At 34.8% G+C, this 20,410-nt stretch overlaps 5 protein-coding genes and 1 non-coding gene across 6 annotated transcripts; 4 read left to right on the forward strand and 2 right to left on the reverse strand.

Annotated features, from left to right (window-relative positions):
* Positions 1-49: 49 nt before the first annotated feature.
* Positions 50-438, forward strand: RO3G_12010 (uncharacterized protein; the record flags this gene model as incomplete). Its single annotated transcript, XM_067666594.1, has 5 exons — positions 50-145; positions 237-267; positions 304-319; positions 350-381; positions 422-438. The coding sequence occupies 5 exons, from the start codon at positions 50-52 to the stop codon at positions 436-438; spliced, it is 192 nt and encodes a 63-aa protein (XP_067522695.1).
* Positions 439-1,021: 583 nt separating this feature from the next.
* Positions 1,022-2,299, forward strand: RO3G_12011 (uncharacterized protein; the record flags this gene model as incomplete). The annotated part of the gene is made up of 4 exons (XM_067666595.1): positions 1,022-1,435; positions 1,510-1,770; positions 1,841-2,014; positions 2,072-2,299. The coding sequence occupies 4 exons, from the start codon at positions 1,022-1,024 to the stop codon at positions 2,297-2,299; spliced, it is 1,077 nt and encodes a 358-aa protein (XP_067522696.1).
* Positions 2,300-4,375: 2,076 nt separating this feature from the next.
* Positions 4,376-5,263, reverse strand: RO3G_12012 (uncharacterized protein; the record flags this gene model as incomplete). The annotated part of the gene is made up of 3 exons (XM_067666596.1): positions 4,376-4,989; positions 5,064-5,181; positions 5,246-5,263. The coding sequence occupies 3 exons, from the start codon at positions 5,261-5,263 to the stop codon at positions 4,376-4,378; spliced, it is 750 nt and encodes a 249-aa protein (XP_067522697.1).
* A 1,376-nt stretch (positions 5,264-6,639) lies between these two features.
* RO3G_19144 lies at positions 6,640-6,722 on the forward strand. The gene has a single exon. It is a non-coding gene; the product is annotated as a tRNA-Tyr (tRNA).
* Positions 6,723-10,396: 3,674 nt separating this feature from the next.
* On the reverse strand, positions 10,397-10,744 carry RO3G_12013 (uncharacterized protein; the record flags this gene model as incomplete). Its single annotated transcript, XM_067666597.1, has 1 exon — positions 10,397-10,744. One exon carries the CDS (start codon positions 10,742-10,744, stop codon positions 10,397-10,399), a length of 348 nt encoding a protein of 115 aa, XP_067522698.1.
* An 860-nt stretch (positions 10,745-11,604) lies between these two features.
* Positions 11,605-16,557, forward strand: RO3G_12014 (uncharacterized protein; the record flags this gene model as incomplete). The annotated part of the gene is made up of 3 exons (XM_067666598.1): positions 11,605-15,205; positions 15,350-15,943; positions 16,049-16,557. 3 exons carry the CDS (start codon positions 11,605-11,607, stop codon positions 16,555-16,557), a joined length of 4,704 nt encoding a protein of 1,567 aa, XP_067522699.1.
* Between the last annotated feature and the right edge of the window lie 3,853 nt (positions 16,558-20,410).

The following is a 20,410-nucleotide window of genomic DNA, read 5'->3' on the forward strand; positions in this document are numbered from 1 at the left end:
ACTCAAAAAGTTCTCATAAGAAGAAGAAAAAAAAAAGCCAAGCTCAAGGATGCAAAGACACAAGGATTCAAGGAATTGGGCACTCAAAGCAAAAGAAGAAAAGACATCAGTACTCAAGAACCAAAGCAAAGGCGAGAAAGAAATAGTAAAAGGCCAAAGCAAAGTAGCACGTATCTATAATAATTATTAGCTATTGAGTATACGTAGTAGAAGTAATAGTACCTTTCTTTAAATAGGCCAGAAGACTAGCTAAACTTATACCAACAAGTAAAAAAAGTAGCACGTATCTATAATAACTATTAGTTATTGAGTATGCGTAGTAAAATTAATAATACCTTGCTTTAGATAGCCCAGGACAACTAGCTAAGTTTAAAGCAACAAGTAAAAAAAAGAAACAGCACGCATCTATAATAACTATTAGTTATGAAGGATATTTAGTAAAAGTAATAGTACCTTGCTTTAGATGAACCAGGAAAAAGAAAAAAAGAAAAAAAAAAACGTCATCCAAGCTTATACCAACAAGTAAAAGAAGAAGAAAAGGTAGTCCTTAGAAAGAGACTTTATAAAGACCATTTAAACCACAAAAAAAAGCAGGCAATACGATTTTACTAAAGTAAAAGTACCATTAGAACAGAAATAGAATATATATAATATTAAGAACTTACCTTTTAGAAAGAATGTTTTTTTTTTTAAAAAAAAAAAAAAGAAAAAAAAAGTACTTTTTTTATAGCCTCATTTTACCAGTGTTACGATTACCTACTATCGATTAAAAACAAGTTTTTTTAAATATGGTTTAACTATTGAAACACTCAGAGAGGGTATTCATAAACAGTTTAAAATCTTTTTTATTATTATTATTCAAATGTAATATCTTTAACTGTAAAGGCTTTTTTCTTTTCCTTTCTTTGCTTTTCTTTTTTTTTTTTTTTTGTAAAACAAATAAAGTACTACCTTGCTTTTGTATACATCTTCAATTTATTTTGTACTCTTGTTTTTTCTTCCTTAAAGTTTATCTTAAAAAATGTCTCGTCGCGTCGCCACCCCCATCAGTGTCCCCAGCAATGCTCCCAAAAGGGCAAGAATTTCTATGAGCATTGCTGGATCATCATCCACTGTTGTTCCTGCTTCTGCTCCCGCTTCTGTTGTTCCTGTTCCTGCTCCCGCTCCCACCTCTGCTTCTGCTCCTGTTCCCGCTTCTGCTCTTGCTCCTGCTCCTGCTTCTGCTTCTGTTCCTGTTGCAGGCTTCAGTAGCTTTACAACTCCTCGCTTGGAGAGCTCTGTTGGTGCTGAAGCCATCCGAGCAGCCTCTGGTTTCGCACCAGATATAATGGCTGCTCAGATACAGCAATTGACACAATTGCTGCAGCAACAGCAACAGCAACAGCAGCAGCGAGCTTCAGAAGCTGAGGTCGACCAGGCCAAAAAAGAATGTAGTGTAAGTCTAGAACAGATTTATCAAATTAGCAATTGTAATTTAATACCTATATTTTATACCTTTCTGTGATGTAGAGCTATTTAGCAGAATACTACGGTGATTGCGTTGTTGGTCGCAGAAGCGAATTTGACTTGGACGTGACCTTCGCCCACAAGAACAACAGAAAGGTCAAGGCCCTGTTATCTGAGCAAGTCAGGAAGCATCGTCGTTTTGATTTGCTCACCACTTCGCAAATACACACCATTATCAGGAGCAAGTATTCCTATTTGATGAGCAAGGCCAAGGGGAAGACAGTTGTTTCAACAAAAACAACCTGTCGTAGCCGTGTAAATACGGTGAGTATTTAATATTTAGAAGATTATATTATAAAATATAGAAAATGCTTACATTAACACCTTATGATAGAAACTCTCTAACAGGAGATCTATTTACATGGCTAACCCTTCAGCGTTCGACGCCCGTTTCCCGTTCGCTGGCAAAATTCTGACTGTTGACTGGACGTCAGATGAAGAAGATGGGCCAGAGGACGCGAACGGTCGTACGTTCGTGGTCAAAAGGCCATCATTTAGGAGCAACGAAGTAAGTAAAATGTTGGTAACAAATTTCATTTTCTAATATACCTTAATCAATCTACAGGTGGTGCAATTCCACGAAGAGTTGCAAAAAAAATACAAGGAATCCATGAAGAAAAAGGGGGCTCCACCAACTATTAGAAGAATAATAGAAAATGTTGAGGTGGAGTTCCCTGACAAGCTCGATGATACTGATTTTCCTTCCTGGGCTTTTTCTTCTCCTGGTCTTGGTTTTCCAACCTCTGTTTCTGCTTCTTCTTCTTCCTTTGCTGCTGCCAATCCAATGCAGTAGGCATTTTCTTTCTTTTTTTTTTTTGTTTCTTATTTTGTTGTCTCTTCACAAATCGAATAAAAATTTTTAAAGAAAAAAAAAAAGAAAAAACTATTGCATGGTTCTTTAGTAAAATATATAATAAAATAATAATAGTGTTTTAATGGCTTGGTATATTTGTTACATAAAAATTCGTCTTGGCAGAGCGAGAGTAAGAAGGTGATTATCAACATAAGGGCATACAGCAACAGGATTGAAAATTCTGTAGATTGGAAGTATATTGTTGCTTGAAACTGGATCAAATTGATTCTTCCACACTTGGATGCCAGTACCATCGAAGGTGGGAAAATGTTGAGTCGCATGGCTGTACCAATTGACGAATGCAAAATAGTGAATGGAATTGTTGAATGAATGTGAGAAAAAAAATGATATTTGGCCAATTCGTAGTTGGTTGTTCATAATGGCTTGAATATATGATGATGATGATGAATGATTGTCGGATTGTTGGTAACGTTGTCCAAGCAAGTTAATTTTTTTAAATGATTGTATATTTGTATTGATCGTATTGGGCATAGGTATTTCATAAGTATTCATATAGTAGTTTTGTAAGATTTCATAGTGTTCGATGCATAAAGTTTGTTGTTTGATGTTGATTTCTGAATGAAGGGCTTGTGGTGGCAGAGGCTCACTACCAGTAATTGTCAGGTTAAATAGACTTGGTCCGTCTATGAATTGAGAGTAATCAAATGGCGTTAAACCACTCTCGTCATTCGTAACCTCGCCTATTTCCTTTATGAAGTTGATCAGTAGAAGCATGCCTTGATTGTTGGTGTTAATGAGGGTTGGTAATGAATGGATAAGGTCTTGTGTGTGGATAATTTGTGTAAGCATAGTAACATATGTGGTTTCAAAGCCTGTCTTGTAGTTGATGTTGATTTTTTTGACATCGCCATTCAAGCGTTCAAAGCCATAGAGCCAAAAGGCATAAGAGGGACCAAAGTCCAAAAAGCATTCTTTCAAATGCATGTGCATATGCATGTTTGGTGTTATTGATTCTTTTCCATATAGTCGAACACAAGTCTTGCCAAAGGTCTTGAATAAGGAATGTGCAGCATGTATCTCTTCTGTTGTAACTACAGGACCAGTTATCAATCTTACTGCTTCCACGTAGCGCATCTAATTGACAAAATGCTCACCAACTAATCTTTGCTTCAGCAGAAAAGGCGAAAGCACAACACACCACGTTCTCCATTCATCAGCTTTCATATTACCAAAGGTACTTTCAATTTTGCCTTTTTCGTTTTTTTTTTTTTTTTTTTTTATAACAAAAAATTAGTGTTCAGATTTATTATAGAATAAGTTCTTTTACGCTCGTTACATACTTTTTGGGATTTTAGAGTACTGTGAAGGAATGATAATAGAAGCTGATTCATCAGCCATGGCTTTGAAATCAGATGTGGTAAGCAGCCCGTGATCTACCCAAACTTCAACCATTCGTTTTGGCGTACCTAGAAATAAATTGTGCATGGGATCAACAGTTGTCAATCTCACGACATCAAAATACTCTAGTCGGTGAAGTTCACTCCATTTACTTCCTGTGTTCGTCTGCAGGGTTCGTTGTTGCGTAATGTGAGTGGCATTTAGCCAAGCATATGCTTCTTGGCGCTGCTGGGTATTGTTTCGCAGAATCCAATGCTCATCGTCAAAGTCTGAAAAATCTGGCTTCGTTGAATTTGCACCAGTACTGATTCGCGAAAACACAGTCGAACATTTGTTGCAGGCTTTGTGCGCGGATTGACCCATGAACCCAGCTACTTTGCGAGCTGCTGGTATATCACAGTTAACGGACATCAAAGCAACACGTACCATTTCACCGTTTCTGTTCTGGTACGTTGGCATCATTATACCTCCGTACAAGGTATTCAGCTCTGCAATCATTGGTCGCATGAAGTTCTGGAGCTGGTCATCCGTGGGCTCGCCAGGCCCAGGAATCATACCAACCAGGATGATGTTGGAAACCTTCATCCTGGAACTCCTTGGAAGGTTGTTGATTGTGAGATATACACCACCACAAGAGTAGTGCATACCATCACTAGGTTAAAACCAATCAACGTTCAATGAAACCATTAATGATCGACTTCTATTTACGAATGGTTCTCCAGCCGAATCAACAAGACTGTTCCACACTCTACCATCGTAAATATCGTAAAACACGCCTTCTTCCACATGCCGATGTCTCCATTCTTCGATTTCTGTTTCGAATGTTGGACGAACAAAGAACTTCTTCAACGTTTCGACAATTGAGTTGTACGGAAACTCGAGGACAGGCTTGAGGCTGCTACCAATAAAAAGTGAATTGCCGCATGGGTGCTCTTGTCTGTGAGGATTGTTCGCAAACCTAATAAAAGGGCATTGCTGGGTATGCAAACTTCCTGTGTCGTAAACACTTCTACAAAGAGAGCAGACAAGGAAACGGGTGACACCACTACTGGCAGAGGAATAATTGACCATGTTACGAGCAGTGGAGATCTTTGTAGGAATCTCCATGCCATGGCCAAGAGCACGAACAAAGAAGGAAAGAAAGGCCAACAAGTCTTCACCGGCTTTCACCGAGAGGTGCTTTGCTTGAAAAAGCACAATGAACAACAGCAAAAGGTGATGAAGCTGCTGTTCATCACTCATTCTTTCCTCTTCGTCAATGCTCATTCCATCTACCAGATTGCAAAATAGAATTCAATGAATAAAAACTTTCTTATATAAAATGCTTTGTTGACTAATAATATACCTTCACTTTCTAATTCAGGAATTGCTGAAGAGTATTCAATGGTTTCCTCCTCGTGGTCATTAGTTTCATTTGCTCTTCTTGATTCTGTTTTTTTTTTAACATTAGCACGGTTGTATTTCTGTTGGAAAATAAAAAAAAAAACCTCTGTTTCTAACTCTGTCGATAAGTACATGGCCTCTTACAGTTCTCTTTGCAAGCATTCTATATCCATTGGGGTGTTTGATGCATTCAGAACAGGTGCAAACAATTTTGGTAGCGTTGAAGTTGTTCATGTTGTTTATAGTTTTTAAATTTGGAAATAGCAAAAAAATAGGTAGAAAGAGAAAACGTGCCTGATAAAAAAAACATGTTAAATTTCAAAAAACAAAGTCGGTGCTTAAAGTAACTTTTTTTTTTCCCTGGCTTTGTTTCATGGAATACACTAGATGCTCAAGGTACAAAAGATAAAAAAGAAAGCTCAAGTTCTGGTCAAATGTAAGTTTATAAAAAAAAATAATAGCAACCAAGTCTAATGTTGGTTTCTTTTTTTTTCTTACATTAGGAATTCCTAATGGGACACATTCGGATGACGAACATGAACCTCATGAGCAAAGTTGTTCTTTCCAATACGATAAAACTATAAGAATAACAGACTTTATTGTTGCTTGTTACTGAAAAGTTATTTTTGGTAAAGAAAGTTGCCATTGCTCACATCTCTAATGGCTAATGGCTAATGGCTAATGGCAAATTACACCCATGTGCAAACATAAAGTAAGTAATGAACTAGTATAAGCTTAAAAAACATATATTCTTTTATATTATTTGTCATAAAAAATAATAAAGCAATCTATTTATTTGATAAACAAAAGAGTTTTGTATGTATTTGTTAATTATAACTGCCTTGTAACAAAATGTTAACAGAGCTTCTTTATTTTTTTTTATTCTTTTGTTATAATGTAATAGCATTTGCATAAATATAAAGTACATTTGTTGTTAGAGTACTGTTTTCATTTGAACAATGAACTTTTTATTGCCATACTTTTTTCTTTTCTTTTTTTTTTTAACTTAGTCTTTTTTTTACCAGATTTTTTTTTCCCCCAAACACGACTATTTTGTTACGTTCTGTAACACGTTTGTAATGACCTAAGCTAAAAATCATAGACTACCTTCCTAATATGTATTCTTTTGAACAAAATAATCGCAAAATGCTTTTGATTTCCGCATTTTGCCCTCAAAAATAAAAAAAACGAAGATATCGGTCTTTCAACGATAGAGGGAACAGGATTTCCAAAAAAAGACCATTGAAAAAAAAAGACACTTTTTAAAACATGAATAACTTTATGAATACTTACCCTACAAAAAAAACAGAAATACTGTTCAATTTCTTCATTTTTTTCGCACCTAAATCTTTTTTCAAAATTAAAAAAGGTGCAATACAACAAGATATAATGTTTTCTCATAAAAAATTATAAAACCTACGAATCTATGATTGTTAGGTGTGTTAAAATTCTACGTCAAAGCTACTACATTATTTGTAGTGGAATGTTGTAAAAAAAATAAATATCTTCTGTAACGGTCGGAAGAGCGAAAGAAAGGTCCGGCCTTAGCTCAGTTGGTAGAGCGGAAGACTGTAGTTAATCTGTCATCTTTAGGTCACTAGTTCGAATCTGGTAGGCCGGAACATTTCTTCATTGTGGAAGGATATACAGTTAAATTTTTTGTACCATTGTTGTCGTGTTTGATCACGAATAGTCTTTTTATAGTGTGACAAAGAAGTCAAAAAATGAAGTAGTGTAACGAAAATGGCGATGAAGATGCACAGAGATTAGCCGAGTCAAGTCAAAAAGATAAAAAAAATTAAAAAAATGTTGAAAATATAAAAAAGGTCAAAAAAATAAGAAAAGCTAAAAAGAAAATAATAATAATAATAATAATATTCATATATATACAGTAGGTCACAAAACTGCTGCAAGGAATTGCAAAATTCAGGTTTTACAGCTGGTTGTCCATGGGTACTGCACCAAACTATCTCAAACCTTGACTGTTTGTACCTCAATAGAAAGTGCATTTATTCGTCGATTATCGGATATGGGTAATGGTTATTGGTGGAATTTAAGATCGCTAAAGGTAGTATTATGAACATCCGACATTTTTTACTTGTTCACATATGTTTTAAATGACGAATTTTAATACGACCCAACCGGTTGCTATCATAATTTTTCACATTCTTGACATGATTAGAATGATGCCAGTATATAAAAGCGCTTACAATTCCTTTATTTTAAATTTTATATTCCCTTATTTAAATTATTTCTCTTTTTTACCCTATCGTCAATCGCATGCCTAAACAGCTGTCAGAGGAGAAAATAAACGATCACAAACAGGCATTAACCGCATCCACATCAATGTATGATATTTCCAAGGAGCCTGGATTACATTAATCAACTGTTAGTAGATACTCTAGACGGCTGTTTTCAAGTAGGACAGTAAACACAGGTGGTAGACCTACAGTAGTCTCCAAAGTGACGAAGCGGTTAATCAAAAGAAAAGTCATGGAATGGGTTCTAAAGGCTTCTAAAGAGGTGTACCAGGAGCTGATTGGATTTGGCTATGATATCTCATACCAGTCAGAAATTAACGTACTGAAATCAATGGAGTTCCATTTTCTGATAGAAAAAAAGAAGCCATTTCAGACAAAAACGCATACGTAGCATCAGTTAGAACGGGTCAAGGAGCATCAGGATTAGGCAATGAGTGACTGACAGCAAACAGTGTACTTTAATGAGACCAAGCTCAGCGTATAGGGCTTTGATGATGCTGATCACTATTGGAAACGGCCAAGTGACCTTCTTCAACATCATGACCTGGATTTTGCAATCAATCACGGAGCTAGCAAAATGATGCCCTGGGGTTGTATAATCTCTGAAGGACCAGGATATGCTTGCTAAATTTACGATGGAAACTTGAACTCGGGTGTTTACCAGCATATTTTGAACACTACGCTTCGTGATACTATGAAGTACTACAATTTCGACTGGTCCAACATTTAGTTTTAGCATGATAATAACACAAAGCACAAGGCATAATCTACAATAGCCTAGTTATGTAGTCACCAAGAGAGCTATGTTAACTATTGGCCAGCTTAGATCCCCGACTTAAATTCAATCGAGCACGTAGGACATCAATTGAAGTTGAAATTCAACTATTACGAATATAGAGCAAAGAACATGGATGTGTTTTGGGAACGAGTTGATGAAATATGAAATGACTTCCATAAAGATCTTTGCCAAGGACATGTAGATAACATTTCGAAAAGAACTCAAGAGATTATTAATAGAAAAGGAGGACCAACTAAATATTAATAAATAAGTTCATTCCGTTCAAATTTTCATTTTTTCAAATTTTCAAATTGCGCGCCTCATATTTCCTTCAATACTTATCCAATAGGGCATAAACTCTTTCGGATTTTTCAAGACATGTAGAAGATTTGCTATGTGGGAACAGAGGCAGTTTGTGCCATTGTAACAGGATGTGCGCTACAAAAACCAAGAAAAATGGATTCCTTGCAGCAGTTTTGTGACCTACTGTATATCCCATCTTCTTGTGAAGAAATTGTTAGTCAGTTTAAATAAATCATATATTTTTACTCAATAATTAACAAACTTTAACAAGAAAGTCCCTGTTCACTTAAACTTTTTACTCTACTTTAACCTTTATCAAGAAACATCGTATTGATCTTATACATAAGATCTGGTGGTCACTACTTATCAAGCATCTGCTTAAATCCTATATAAAACAACAACTTACAAGGCTATCACAACCTTAAAATCAAGCTTTACAAGCAATTTTAACTCAAATCAACTCACATTCAATAAGCCAGCCTTTAAAATACAGTAGCGGACAAAACTGGTGCACAAAAATGAAAATCAGTATTGCATCTCCGCCATATGTCTGCGACTTTTGTGGCATATACCAGCTGAAAGGCAGTCTAAAATATACATTATGATATGTAAACGGGAACTGTGTCGGACATCCCTCAGGCATAAGGTTATTTTTAGTGATTTTTTGAATATTTCAATTTTCGCCAAAAATATAGTACTTGTCTGGCCTTCCTTCAATTTCCTCATATCTCTCCCGTTTGCTTTCAGATTTTACAGTATATTAGTGAGCTTTAGTAGCTCTTGAAAAATACATAAACCCATGCTTATTTTGTATTTCCCATTGAATTCCCCCTTTTTTTTTACCCTATTCACTATAACAAAGTACTTGCCTTATATGCTTAAGAAAATAAGCAACTGTAAAAGCGAAGCTCTGAGATTTCGAATACACTTAGTTCGTACGGCAGCGGATCTTTTTAGGGTAACAAGAATCTCCAAATGGACAATCAACAGGATAAGAAAGGAAGAAAAGAACATCAAGGCTTGTGACCGTGGTAGTCGACCGGTCGTAGTCAGCAAAATAACTAATGCAATCATCCGTGTTTAGGATAGGGGGGTTTTAGGTAAAAGTAGTATAACAACAAAGATAAAGAAATACTGTTAGAACTTGGTATCTCTTTATTAAGTTTAGATAACTAAGATTGAATATGATAAATAATTCTACATGTAAAAAGTGAGAGTATTTATAGACATGATACGGATAAAGAATTAGGACAGATTTATGATCAATTCGACAGAATAGATGATTACTATTTCTAATTATTAGTTTAGCCTGTTCCTAGCTTGTATTGTCAATTATGCTATTGGGATGGTTTCAGATAGCTCTGGATGTAGGACTATTTAGGAGACGGTACAGATGAATATAAAATCCTCTAGTTCCGTGATTGGATATTACGGCTAACAATAATATCTCAGTTAGGATAAAGGTTTACATGACTTAATGATGATCCGGTAAGTAATTGCCATTCCTTATTCAACATGCTCATATCATCAATAAACTATATTACAACCATGCCATACATTTGACTGTGTGAAGTTAATATGAATAAAGCTTAATATAAAAATCTAATCAAAGTCTTTTATTGATCTGTGCTGGGAATAATGTTATAAATGATTCCAAAGTTATGTCAACATATTATTTAGGATCATATTAGATTCCTTTTACTAAAATAAAGTAACTACAGTGGGTGAAAAAACTCTAAAAACGTCAGATATTTTTTCAGTTTTTAGCCTCTGTGAGCATACACAGCGACTTAGATTATGCAAAAACTTTATGACATACTTGTTGTACTGTCTATTACATATTATGAAAGTTTTAAGCTCAGATTATTATTTAACAGTCCGAAAAAGCGACAGAAGTGTTGTGGGTTTATTTTTAGAGTTTTTTCCCTTTACTTTTATTATATTATAGATGACTTAATACCGAGTAGATCCACCTTTGGCATCGATTACTGCCTTAATACGTGCAGGCATAGTGTCAATATACCTTCTGCAAACTTCTTTATCAAAGGAGTTCCAATCTTTTTCAACTCTTTCCCACAATTCATGGACACCTTTGGCTTTCTTGTCATATAACGATAGCTTCAACTTCAAATGATGCCAAAGATGCTCAATAGGATTAAGATCAGGACTTTGAGCTGGCCAGTCGTCAATGTAGTTCACCCCATTAGCTTGTAACCATTGGACGGTTGACTTGGAACGATGCTTTGGGTCACCATCGTGCTGAAAATACGCAGTAGACCAATCCATATTATAGTACTCCATTATTTCCCGAAGTGTTGTGTCCAATATATGTTGGTAAAGATTCGAGTTCATAGTTCCATCGTATATCTGACAGGAGTATCCGGGTCCCTCATACGTCATGCACCCCCACATCATCAAACTACCGCCCCCATGCTTAACAGTCACGTCAATATGATGAGGTTTAAGAGGGCCCCCTGTGTTAAGGATACATAAGATTATAGTCACTTTATTTTAGTAAAAGGAATCTCATATGATCCTAAATAATATGCTGACATAACTTGGAATCATTTATAACATTATTCCCAGCACAGATCAATAAAAGACTTTGATTAGATTTTTATATTAAGCTTTATTCATATTAACTTCACACAGTCAAATGTATGGCATGGTTGTAATATAGTTTATTGATGATATGAGCATGTTGAATAAGGAATGGCAATTACTTACCGGATCATCATTAAGTCATGTAAACCTTTATCCTAACTGAGATATTATTGTTAGCCGTAATATCCAATCACGGAACTAGAGGATTTTATATTCATCTGTACCGTCTCCTAAATAGTCCTACATCCAGAGCTATCTGAAACCATCCCAATAGCATAATTGACAATACAAGCTAGGAACAGGCTAAACTAATAATTAGAAATAGTAATCATCTATTCTGTCGAATTGATCATAAATCTGTCCTAATTCTTTATCCGTATCATGTCTATAAATACTCTCACTTTTTACATGTAGAATTATTTATCATATTCAATCTTAGTTATCTAAACTTAATAAAGAGATACCAAGTTCTAACAGTATTTCTTTATCTTTGTTGTTATACTACTTTTACCTAAAACCCCCCTATCCTAAACATTTTTTACTGTTAATTACTTGCAATGAATTCTACTACTGGTGAAAACTCTTTTAACAATGGTGCTGCTCCCAATGGTGACAACATGTCTATGGCTACTGGGTCCATTGATTTGTCGTCCTTTGCTGGTTCCTCTCCTCTAACCGATGATGGAACTGCCATGGTCTTGGATTCCTTTTTAGTGCCTTCATCCTCCACTGCTGAGAGGGAAGAGTTACTGCTGCGCCAAAATCTCACGCAACTGCGCAGTGAATTTAATGGCTTTTTGGAAGCGTTTACGACAGCTAGGCTTGCTGGTGATGAGGCAGCTGCTGATCAAGCGCTCCAGCAGATGGATCGTACCAAGCGCAGGTTAACTGCTATGCAAGAGTACAGTTCCATTCTTGGGAAGACCGCTTCGCCTAATGCAAACATTAGTGGCAGAAATGCAGGCCTTACGTTATCTCATAGAGATCTACCAAAATTCCAATTGGCATCAAGTGTTGTACGTCCGTTCCCCAATGAAGAGGTATTCGAGTCTGTTGAGCACTTCTTGGCCAGGTTTGAAAATATTATCAAAGGTTCCGCTTACCGTGATGTTGAGCAAGTTTGGAAACAATTTTTACCTTTGTGCTTACCTTATAGTGATAATGCTTGGGTTGAAACTGATTTGCGTAAATGCAATTCATGGGCTGAAGCAAGAGCTGCTTTCAAAGAGCACCACGGCTCAAGTTTGGCCACTCGACATTACACTGATTTGGTCTTTACCATGCAAATGAGTAACAAAGAGTCTATTGGTGATTATTCCAAAAAGTTTCTTCAAGCTGTGTATAATGCTGGGCTTCCTAGTGATGATCCACGCATTGCTGACCGTTTCTTGGCTTCGTTGACCTTATCTGTGCAAACGTTGATAAGAGTGACTGTCGCTAGAGTTGGTAAAAACAAAGCTGATACGAATGAAAAATGGACTGTGGAATATATCACACAGGTTGGTCGCGATATTTTGGGCGATGATAACAAGCTTTATGCAGAAGCTACTGCTTTGATTCCTGGTGCGAACAAAAGTGACACAGTGAAGTCTAGATACAGTGAAAATGGTTCTCGAGGTGATGGGTCTTTGTCTGGGCACAGAAGACATCAATTCAAAAGAAGAAGCCATAATATGACCAAGGTCAATAAGAATTATTTTTGCACCCACCATGGTAAAAATGGTACACATGACACAGTTGATTGCTTTACCGCAAAAAGAGTTGAAAAAGCTAATACGAACAAAAAATGCTTTAAATGTGGGCAACCCTGGTCTAAAGAACATAAATGCAAAAACAATGACAAGAAAGTATTCGCAGTGACGAGTCATAAAAATGACAATAATCCTGACGATGATGTTGTAAAAGATAAAACGGCCTTATTGGATCAAGCTACCTCTGAAGTAAATACTATGATGGAAGGATTAAGCTATGATTGTAAGTACCAAAATAAAGAGAGAACACTTGATAAAAAAGAAATTAAAGCCAATGCATTTAATTTACTTACTCCGATTATTATAGAGAACGAAAAACTCATGGGTCTTGTTGACACTGGAAGCGATACAAGCTTTATCGATATAAATGCTTTCACTAAAAAATTGAAATTAAATAAAATAAACAAAATTAGTGGTTCCTATAATTTCTTATCTCATAATAATGATGTTTCTCGTATTGGTATTACTGATCCATTGAAATTTAAGTATTCAAATGGAATTATGTTTGAACATTCCCTAGAAATTATGAAATTCAATACAGGATTCGATTTTGATGTTCTGCTTGGCACCGATATCTTACCAAAAATGAATATTGGTTTAACAGGTGTAGCGTTCAGACTTAGTAGTGAACATTCACACTCTGATACAGCTACTGATGAAATTCAAATTTTAGAAAATATAAATATTGACCAAGTGAATGAATTTGAACCTGATAATTCGCCTGCCGGAACAGCCGAGCAAAGAGCAAATTTCTTTGATACGATCAAAGATGTTTTGAAAAAGAACCAGAGTATTCCAGTGACATCGTCATGTCCCATGCCTGAGTCAATTATTCATTTACCAACGAAAGAAGGTGCCACGGCTTATAGACGGCAGTATCCAATTCCGCACGCTTTAAGACCTGTTTTAGATAAGCAAATTGAAGAATGGTTAAAGACGGGAACTATCATAAAGTCCAAAGTTAACACATCTTTTAACAGTCCACTCCTTTTAGTTCCAAAGAGAAACAAAGCAGGCGAGATAGTGAATCATCGCGTATGTTTGGATGTGAGATTACTTAATAATATATTGCCTCCTACTTTCAATTATCCTGTTCCCTTGATCAGAGATATCTTTGATAACTTGAGTGGTAAAAAAGTATTTTCTACTATTGACTTATCTAATGCATATCACCGATTTAAAGTTGCATCTGAAGATGTTCATAAATTAACATTCACACACGATAATGCTCAATACTCGTTCATAAAAGGATGCTTTGGAGTAAAAATGTTGACATCACAATTTCAAAAATGCCTTGCTATTCTCTTTGATAGGATACCTTGTGTTCAGAATTTTGTAGATGATTGCATTGTAGCCAGCGATAGCTTTGAGCAACATGCAGAAGATGTGAAGTTAGTATTAGAGAAATTAACATCTGTGAATTTGATTGTAAATCCAGATAAATGCGTATGGTTTCAACATTCAGTCAGACTCTTGGGTTTTGTAGTTAATACTACTGGCACTAAAGTAGATCGCAATAAGTTGACCAATGTTCAGAACTGGCCAATCCCAAATCAAAGTCATAAGCATGTACAGCAGTTTATGGGCTTAATTAATTATTTTAGGGATTATGTTCCAATGATTTCAAGAGTTGCTGAACCAATCACAAGATTGAGTAATGCCGTGAACATTAGAGAACTATGGACTGATGAACAAACGAACAGTTTCAATTCATTGAAAGCCATACTGCAATCAAACCTTGTACTTCATTATCCAGACTTAAGTAAAAAGTTTTTTGTGGCAACTGATGCATCCCTATATGGCGTCGCAGCTGTCCTCTATCAAAAAGATGAATTACAGCGTGATAAATATATAAGCTTCGTATCCTCTTCTTTGACACCATCTCAAAGGCGATGGAGTACCACTAAAAGGGAATTATATGCAATCATTTTAGCACTCAAAAAATATAGAAAATTCTTATGGGGAAAACACTTTACTATTTATAGTGACCATAAAGCTTTAGTCTACTTACACACACAGAAAATAGCTAATCCTATGATGATTGGTTGGATGGAAACACTTCTCGATTTTGATTTTGATGTTGTCCATATTCCTGGTGTTTTAAACAAGCTCCCCGATCAATTAAGTCGTTTGTATCCTCCTTTAGAAGATGATAACAAACTGGTGGAGGGTAGTTTTTATAAGAAAAACAAGAATAATCTTAAAATTAAAAAAGTTGTTGTAAAAAGAAAGAAGTATTGCAGAGACAAATCAATTAATGTACTCGCTACTCGATTAATAGAAAATAAAAATAAGCTAACTGATTACCTAACTCCTCCTGAAGAAGAGAGAGATGCCATATTAAGAGAAACTCACTCATATGGTCATTATGGTTACCAAGCTATCGTACGTGATATTCACAGTAGAGGTATGCATTGGACCAATATATATGATGAAGCAAAAAACATTGTTAGTTCATGCAGTGAATGTCAGAAGCACAACATAAATAAGAGAGGTTATCATCCATTGACCAATGTTGTAGCTCATAGGCCATTTGATCATATTGCTATAGATCTTGCTGGACCACTTCCTGCTACTGGAGATGATTATATATATCTATTGGTTCTAACTGATATATGTACCAAGTACATTGTGATTAGACCATTAAAGAATAAACAATCCGATACAGTTGCAAAAGAACTTATAAGTATCTTTGGAGACTATGGATTCCCACGTATCATCCAGAGCGATAATGGAACAGAATTTAGAAATTCACTGATGAGTCATATTTCAAAGAACCTTGGTATAGATCGTAGATATTCTACTGCGTATCATCCACAAGGTAATGGTAGTGCTGAAGCTAGTGTTAAAATTGCGATGAACACATTGAGAAAGATGATTCAATCCAATGGCAGAGATTGGAATCATTATCTTCCAATTGTACAGCTTTGTATAAATAGATATATAAAAAATAAAACACTTAGCTCTCCTTTTTCATTAATGTATGCTCGCAGAGTTAATATGCCTGACGACTACGCAAATAAAAAGTATCCAATCCCCAATGATTTGATGACAGTTGAAGAATTAGAAGAACGTATCAAACATATGGAGGAAATCGTATTCCCTGCTATATTAGAAAGAACTCAAAAGATTAATGAGGAATACAGTAAGAGATACAATAATAAAAATATTATGATTGACATCCCTGTTGGATCGCATGTTATGGTGAGACTAGAAAATAGGACAAGTAAACTTGCTCCATTATATAAAGGTCCCTATACAATGGTTCGAAAGAATAGAGGAGGTTCATATGAACTGAAAGATGAGCAGAATGAATTATTACATCGTAACTACACGCCATCTGAATTAAAAGTTGTCAACATGGATGAGTCAAATATCGAAAATGAATATTATGAAGTTGAAGACATTCGTGACCATCGCGGACCAATCGGTCATCGAGAGTTTTTAGTTAAATGGGCTGGTTATGGCGAACGTGCTAACACTTGGCAAAAGGCTAGTGATTTTACAGACCCAACTATCATAGAGAAATATTGGGATAAACAAGACGAACTGAAAAAGTTGGAACATGAGAGAGCTGAACACATTGTGAATAAAGCATCATCCAATTCCAAATATAATGAGTCCAATAGAAATTCCGCACCTAAATTGAGTGATGAGAAAAAAGTACACTCTGTTGAGACAAAGAAAAGAACTCTTCCTACAAAGCTTAGTAGAGAAGAAAGATTGTTAAAGAGAAGGCTTAACAAGGAGAAAAAATAATAATATATAAAAAAAAAAAAAAAATAATCACGGACAAAGATAGTCACGGTAAATTACCCCACAATTTAGCATGAAAATGATCTACCAAATTGATTAGACATTTCATAACGCATACCTATTCACTCTTATGCCGAATCAACAAGGTGCTGTTGAATCTGGTGGAGGATAATGTTAAGGATACATAAGATTATAGTCACTTTATTTTAGTAAAAGGAATCTCATATGATCCTAAATAATATGCTGACATAACTTGGAATCATTTATAACATTATTCCCAGCACAGATCAATAAAAGACTTTGATTAGATTTTTATATTAAGCTTTATTCATATTAACTTCACACAGTCAAATGTATGGCATGGTTGTAATATAGTTTATTGATGATATGAGCATGTTGAATAAGGAATGGCAATTACTTACCGGATCATCATTAAGTCATGTAAACCTTTATCCTAACTGAGATATTATTGTTAGCCGTAATATCCAATCACGGAACTAGAGGATTTTATATTCATCTGTACCGTCTCCTAAATAGTCCTACATCCAGAGTTATCTGAAACCATCCCAATAGCATAATTGACAATACAAGCTAGGAACAGGCTAAACTAATAATTAGAAATAGTAATCATCTATTCTGTCGAATTGATCATAAATCTGTCCTAATTCTTTATCCGTATCATGTCTATAAATACTCTCACTTTTTACATGTAGAATTATTTATCATATTCAATCTTAGTTATCTTAACTTAATAAAGAGATACCAAGTTCTAACAGTATTTCTTTATCTTTGTTATTATACTACTTTTACCTAAAACCCCCCTATCCTAAACACCATCTCGTTTCTCTTTTTTTTCATTTGGCTTTTTATCTTTTCTTTTATTAATTAAAATTCTAAGCAGTATACGAAAAAATTGACCCTTATTCTACTCAAATAAGTCTAATAACTTGAAATCGATCATCCTTATTATGTTTATTCCAACTCCAAAAAAACCTTGTTCTCTTTTGATTAATTGATTTTGCAATTCGAATCTACCTGTCGTAAGTGAGTTTGTAAGTTTTATCTTAAGTCTTTGTTTATGCAAAGTATTATTCTGGTCATCTTAATCAGTTATGCAAATCCGTTAATCATGCCCAGCAAACTCCCTCAACCACTGACTCCAATAAAAAGTTGATGATTTAATCAATCAGTAATTGAAATTTAACTTATCAATCAGCCAAGGTGAAAGTAAATTGACCACATAACATCGGCAGTATATGGCCTGTAGGACTCAATAGGGCTAAAGGTTTTTTTTTTTTTTTTTTTTTTTTTTTTTTTTTTTTTTTTTTTTTTTACCTTCGACAAAATTTTATAAGGTGATTTCCTTTTCGAATTTTTTCAAGTATTGGTGAGTCCTATCACTTCAGAAAATGAGAATACTCATTAAAAAAACTAAAGCATTTACCTGTCAAGTCTCATCGTAACAGGTCCTAATATTGATTTATCAAAATCAAGCTTTTGACAGTGGAGAGTAATTACCTAAAAGACAGATTCAAATGTCTAAGAGGTTGACGTGATTTAAAGAGGTAAGACAAAGTCAACGAAGCCATCAATAAAGTCTACTCATTCTGACTAATAGTTGTTGTGTTCAAAGTGCTTAAACTAGTTTATTGAGAAGAGATAAAAGTATATAATTGTACATTTTCCAGACTTTTTTTTACGTCTGCAATTATGGCTTTAAGGTGCTTAATTCGCTCCTTCTCCTGTGTAGTCACGTATTTTTAATGAATACAAATGGCAATATATCGTTACAAGAGATTAAAGGAGAGCTGATTAGAAATATCTTGCCATCCTTTTTTACAATAGCCTTTTGATTTATCACACCAATTATGATATAGCCGAAGTTTACTGGTCTGTATCATTTTACTTTGTTCTGCTTTTCTTTGGGAAAATAAATTACGATTTATCTATACAAGTAAAATCTAGAAATTCATCGGGTGTCAACAATATCAACGATGTTAACGTTGAAACTGAGAAAGAAGAACACTAAGACCATATTAAAGAATAGAAAGAGATATGAAGTAAACTATATAAAGCTTTTTTTTTTTGCTCAATATCAAGCTAAAAAAATGTATGATAAATATTCAAAAAATTGAAAAGGTAAATCTTGTTTCAGGTTTCTTTTCCTATTTGAATTGTTTTATCAAAAACTTCGTGGTATGCGAAACTTGGTAAAAAAAGATGGGGGGAGGCTAGTTTCCTCTAGAAAGCTTAAAAAAAAAGCCATCTCTTTGCTTCTTTACCAAGCATATAGAAGAGATAGACGTAATTTTGAAATCTTATGTGAGAGTTACATTTATACTTTATTCTCTTTTTGCTTAAGTTACTTCTAGCAAATGTTAAAGAACAATCAACCCTTGCATCATAATTGACTTGATAAAAAGAAAAAGTTGGATGTAGCAGAGGTATGCATAGTGTTCTAAGAAGCAAAAAAGACATTTAAAAAAAGCGAATGGAAGTCTTGCTTTGTTTATTCATCGTTTTTTTCCTTTTAGTTTAAAAACAACATGCGTAAAAAAAACTCTATTGTCTCGCTCTCTGGTCCTCTTCCGTCACTATCTGCCCTTTCATCTACGGACATGGTCATACTCTCGGGTTTATTAAGCCTTTCTAAACAACAGTCAATTCCACACTGTAAACGAAACTATTGCCGTTCTCTTCCGAAAAGGAAGCAGAACTAGGCTGCAATTGATGATTGCTTTACTTTTCGGAGGTAAGTGCTTTTTTCTTATGTTGTTTATGCCTTGATGGCTGACTCTTCATATACCCTATTAGTGCCTTCATCTCTCTTATCCAAGCACAGAAAAAAAGTCCTATTGTACTTTTTGTCTTGAACTTTTGCAATTTACTCACCAACTGACTCTTACGGTCTCAAACACAAAGCAAATAGCTGTAGGTAGATATTGACACAAGTTTGGCTAAAAACTATAGTAGGGATTCCTTATGAAGCTTGCTGAACAAGATTACTACTTTTCTAGAAACTGAAGTGAGAATAATACTACTAGCTATATAGGAAGGTTGAATATACATAAGACTGAATCGAAGAATAGTGAAACGCATGCAAATAGTATCCAAATTTCCTGATGGGATTTATACATGTGATAAACCAAAGAAAGAACCTATGCAAGATACATTATTAAAAGATTTGATATGCGAAAAAAAAAAAAAATGTTATTGAGGTGATAAGAACAAATGTCAAGATGCATGATTTGGATTTATTAAAAAAAAAAAAAAAAAAAAAAAAAAAAAAAAAAAAAAAAAAAAAAAAAAAACCCGGGATTCCCCCCCTTTTTGGTGGAACCTTTTTGGAAATTTTGAAAAAACTTGCGGAAAAAGAACCTTAAAATTCCCCCCCCTGGGCCGGGAAAACTTGAACTTTTTTTAAAAAATATGGATACTACTTTGCATAAAGGTGGCTATGAAAATGTATTGACGATGAAGAAAACAAATTTACATTGATACATATGGAAATGTATCCAGTCGAAAACGTAATCTATTGAAATAAATATATGAATCTAAAATAGAAATCTAATCGACTGTTGAAGCTATTACTAGTACAAAAAGATACATCTTACTACAAACAACATGTAGATGCAAAAAAAAGAATAGTTTTTCTTTCTGGTGTATGATAAAAGTTATTCTGTTCGATAAGCTGCAATTAAGCTCGATATCAGGCCTCACACTGCACAAAATTGGATGCAGAAGGATCAAGAAGATCTTGATAACAAAATGCACACAAGATCTAGAGATAGTAGTAGACCTGTAGGAAGGACTGTGAATCTTAGAGAAGAATATAGGATATCTTTGATCAATTCGG

The sequence above is a fragment of the Rhizopus delemar genome, genomic scaffold (genome assembly GCF_000149305.1).
Source record: "Rhizopus delemar RA 99-880 supercont3.10 genomic scaffold, whole genome shotgun sequence".
In the NCBI taxonomy this organism is placed as follows: domain Eukaryota; kingdom Fungi; phylum Mucoromycota; class Mucoromycetes; order Mucorales; family Rhizopodaceae; genus Rhizopus; species Rhizopus delemar.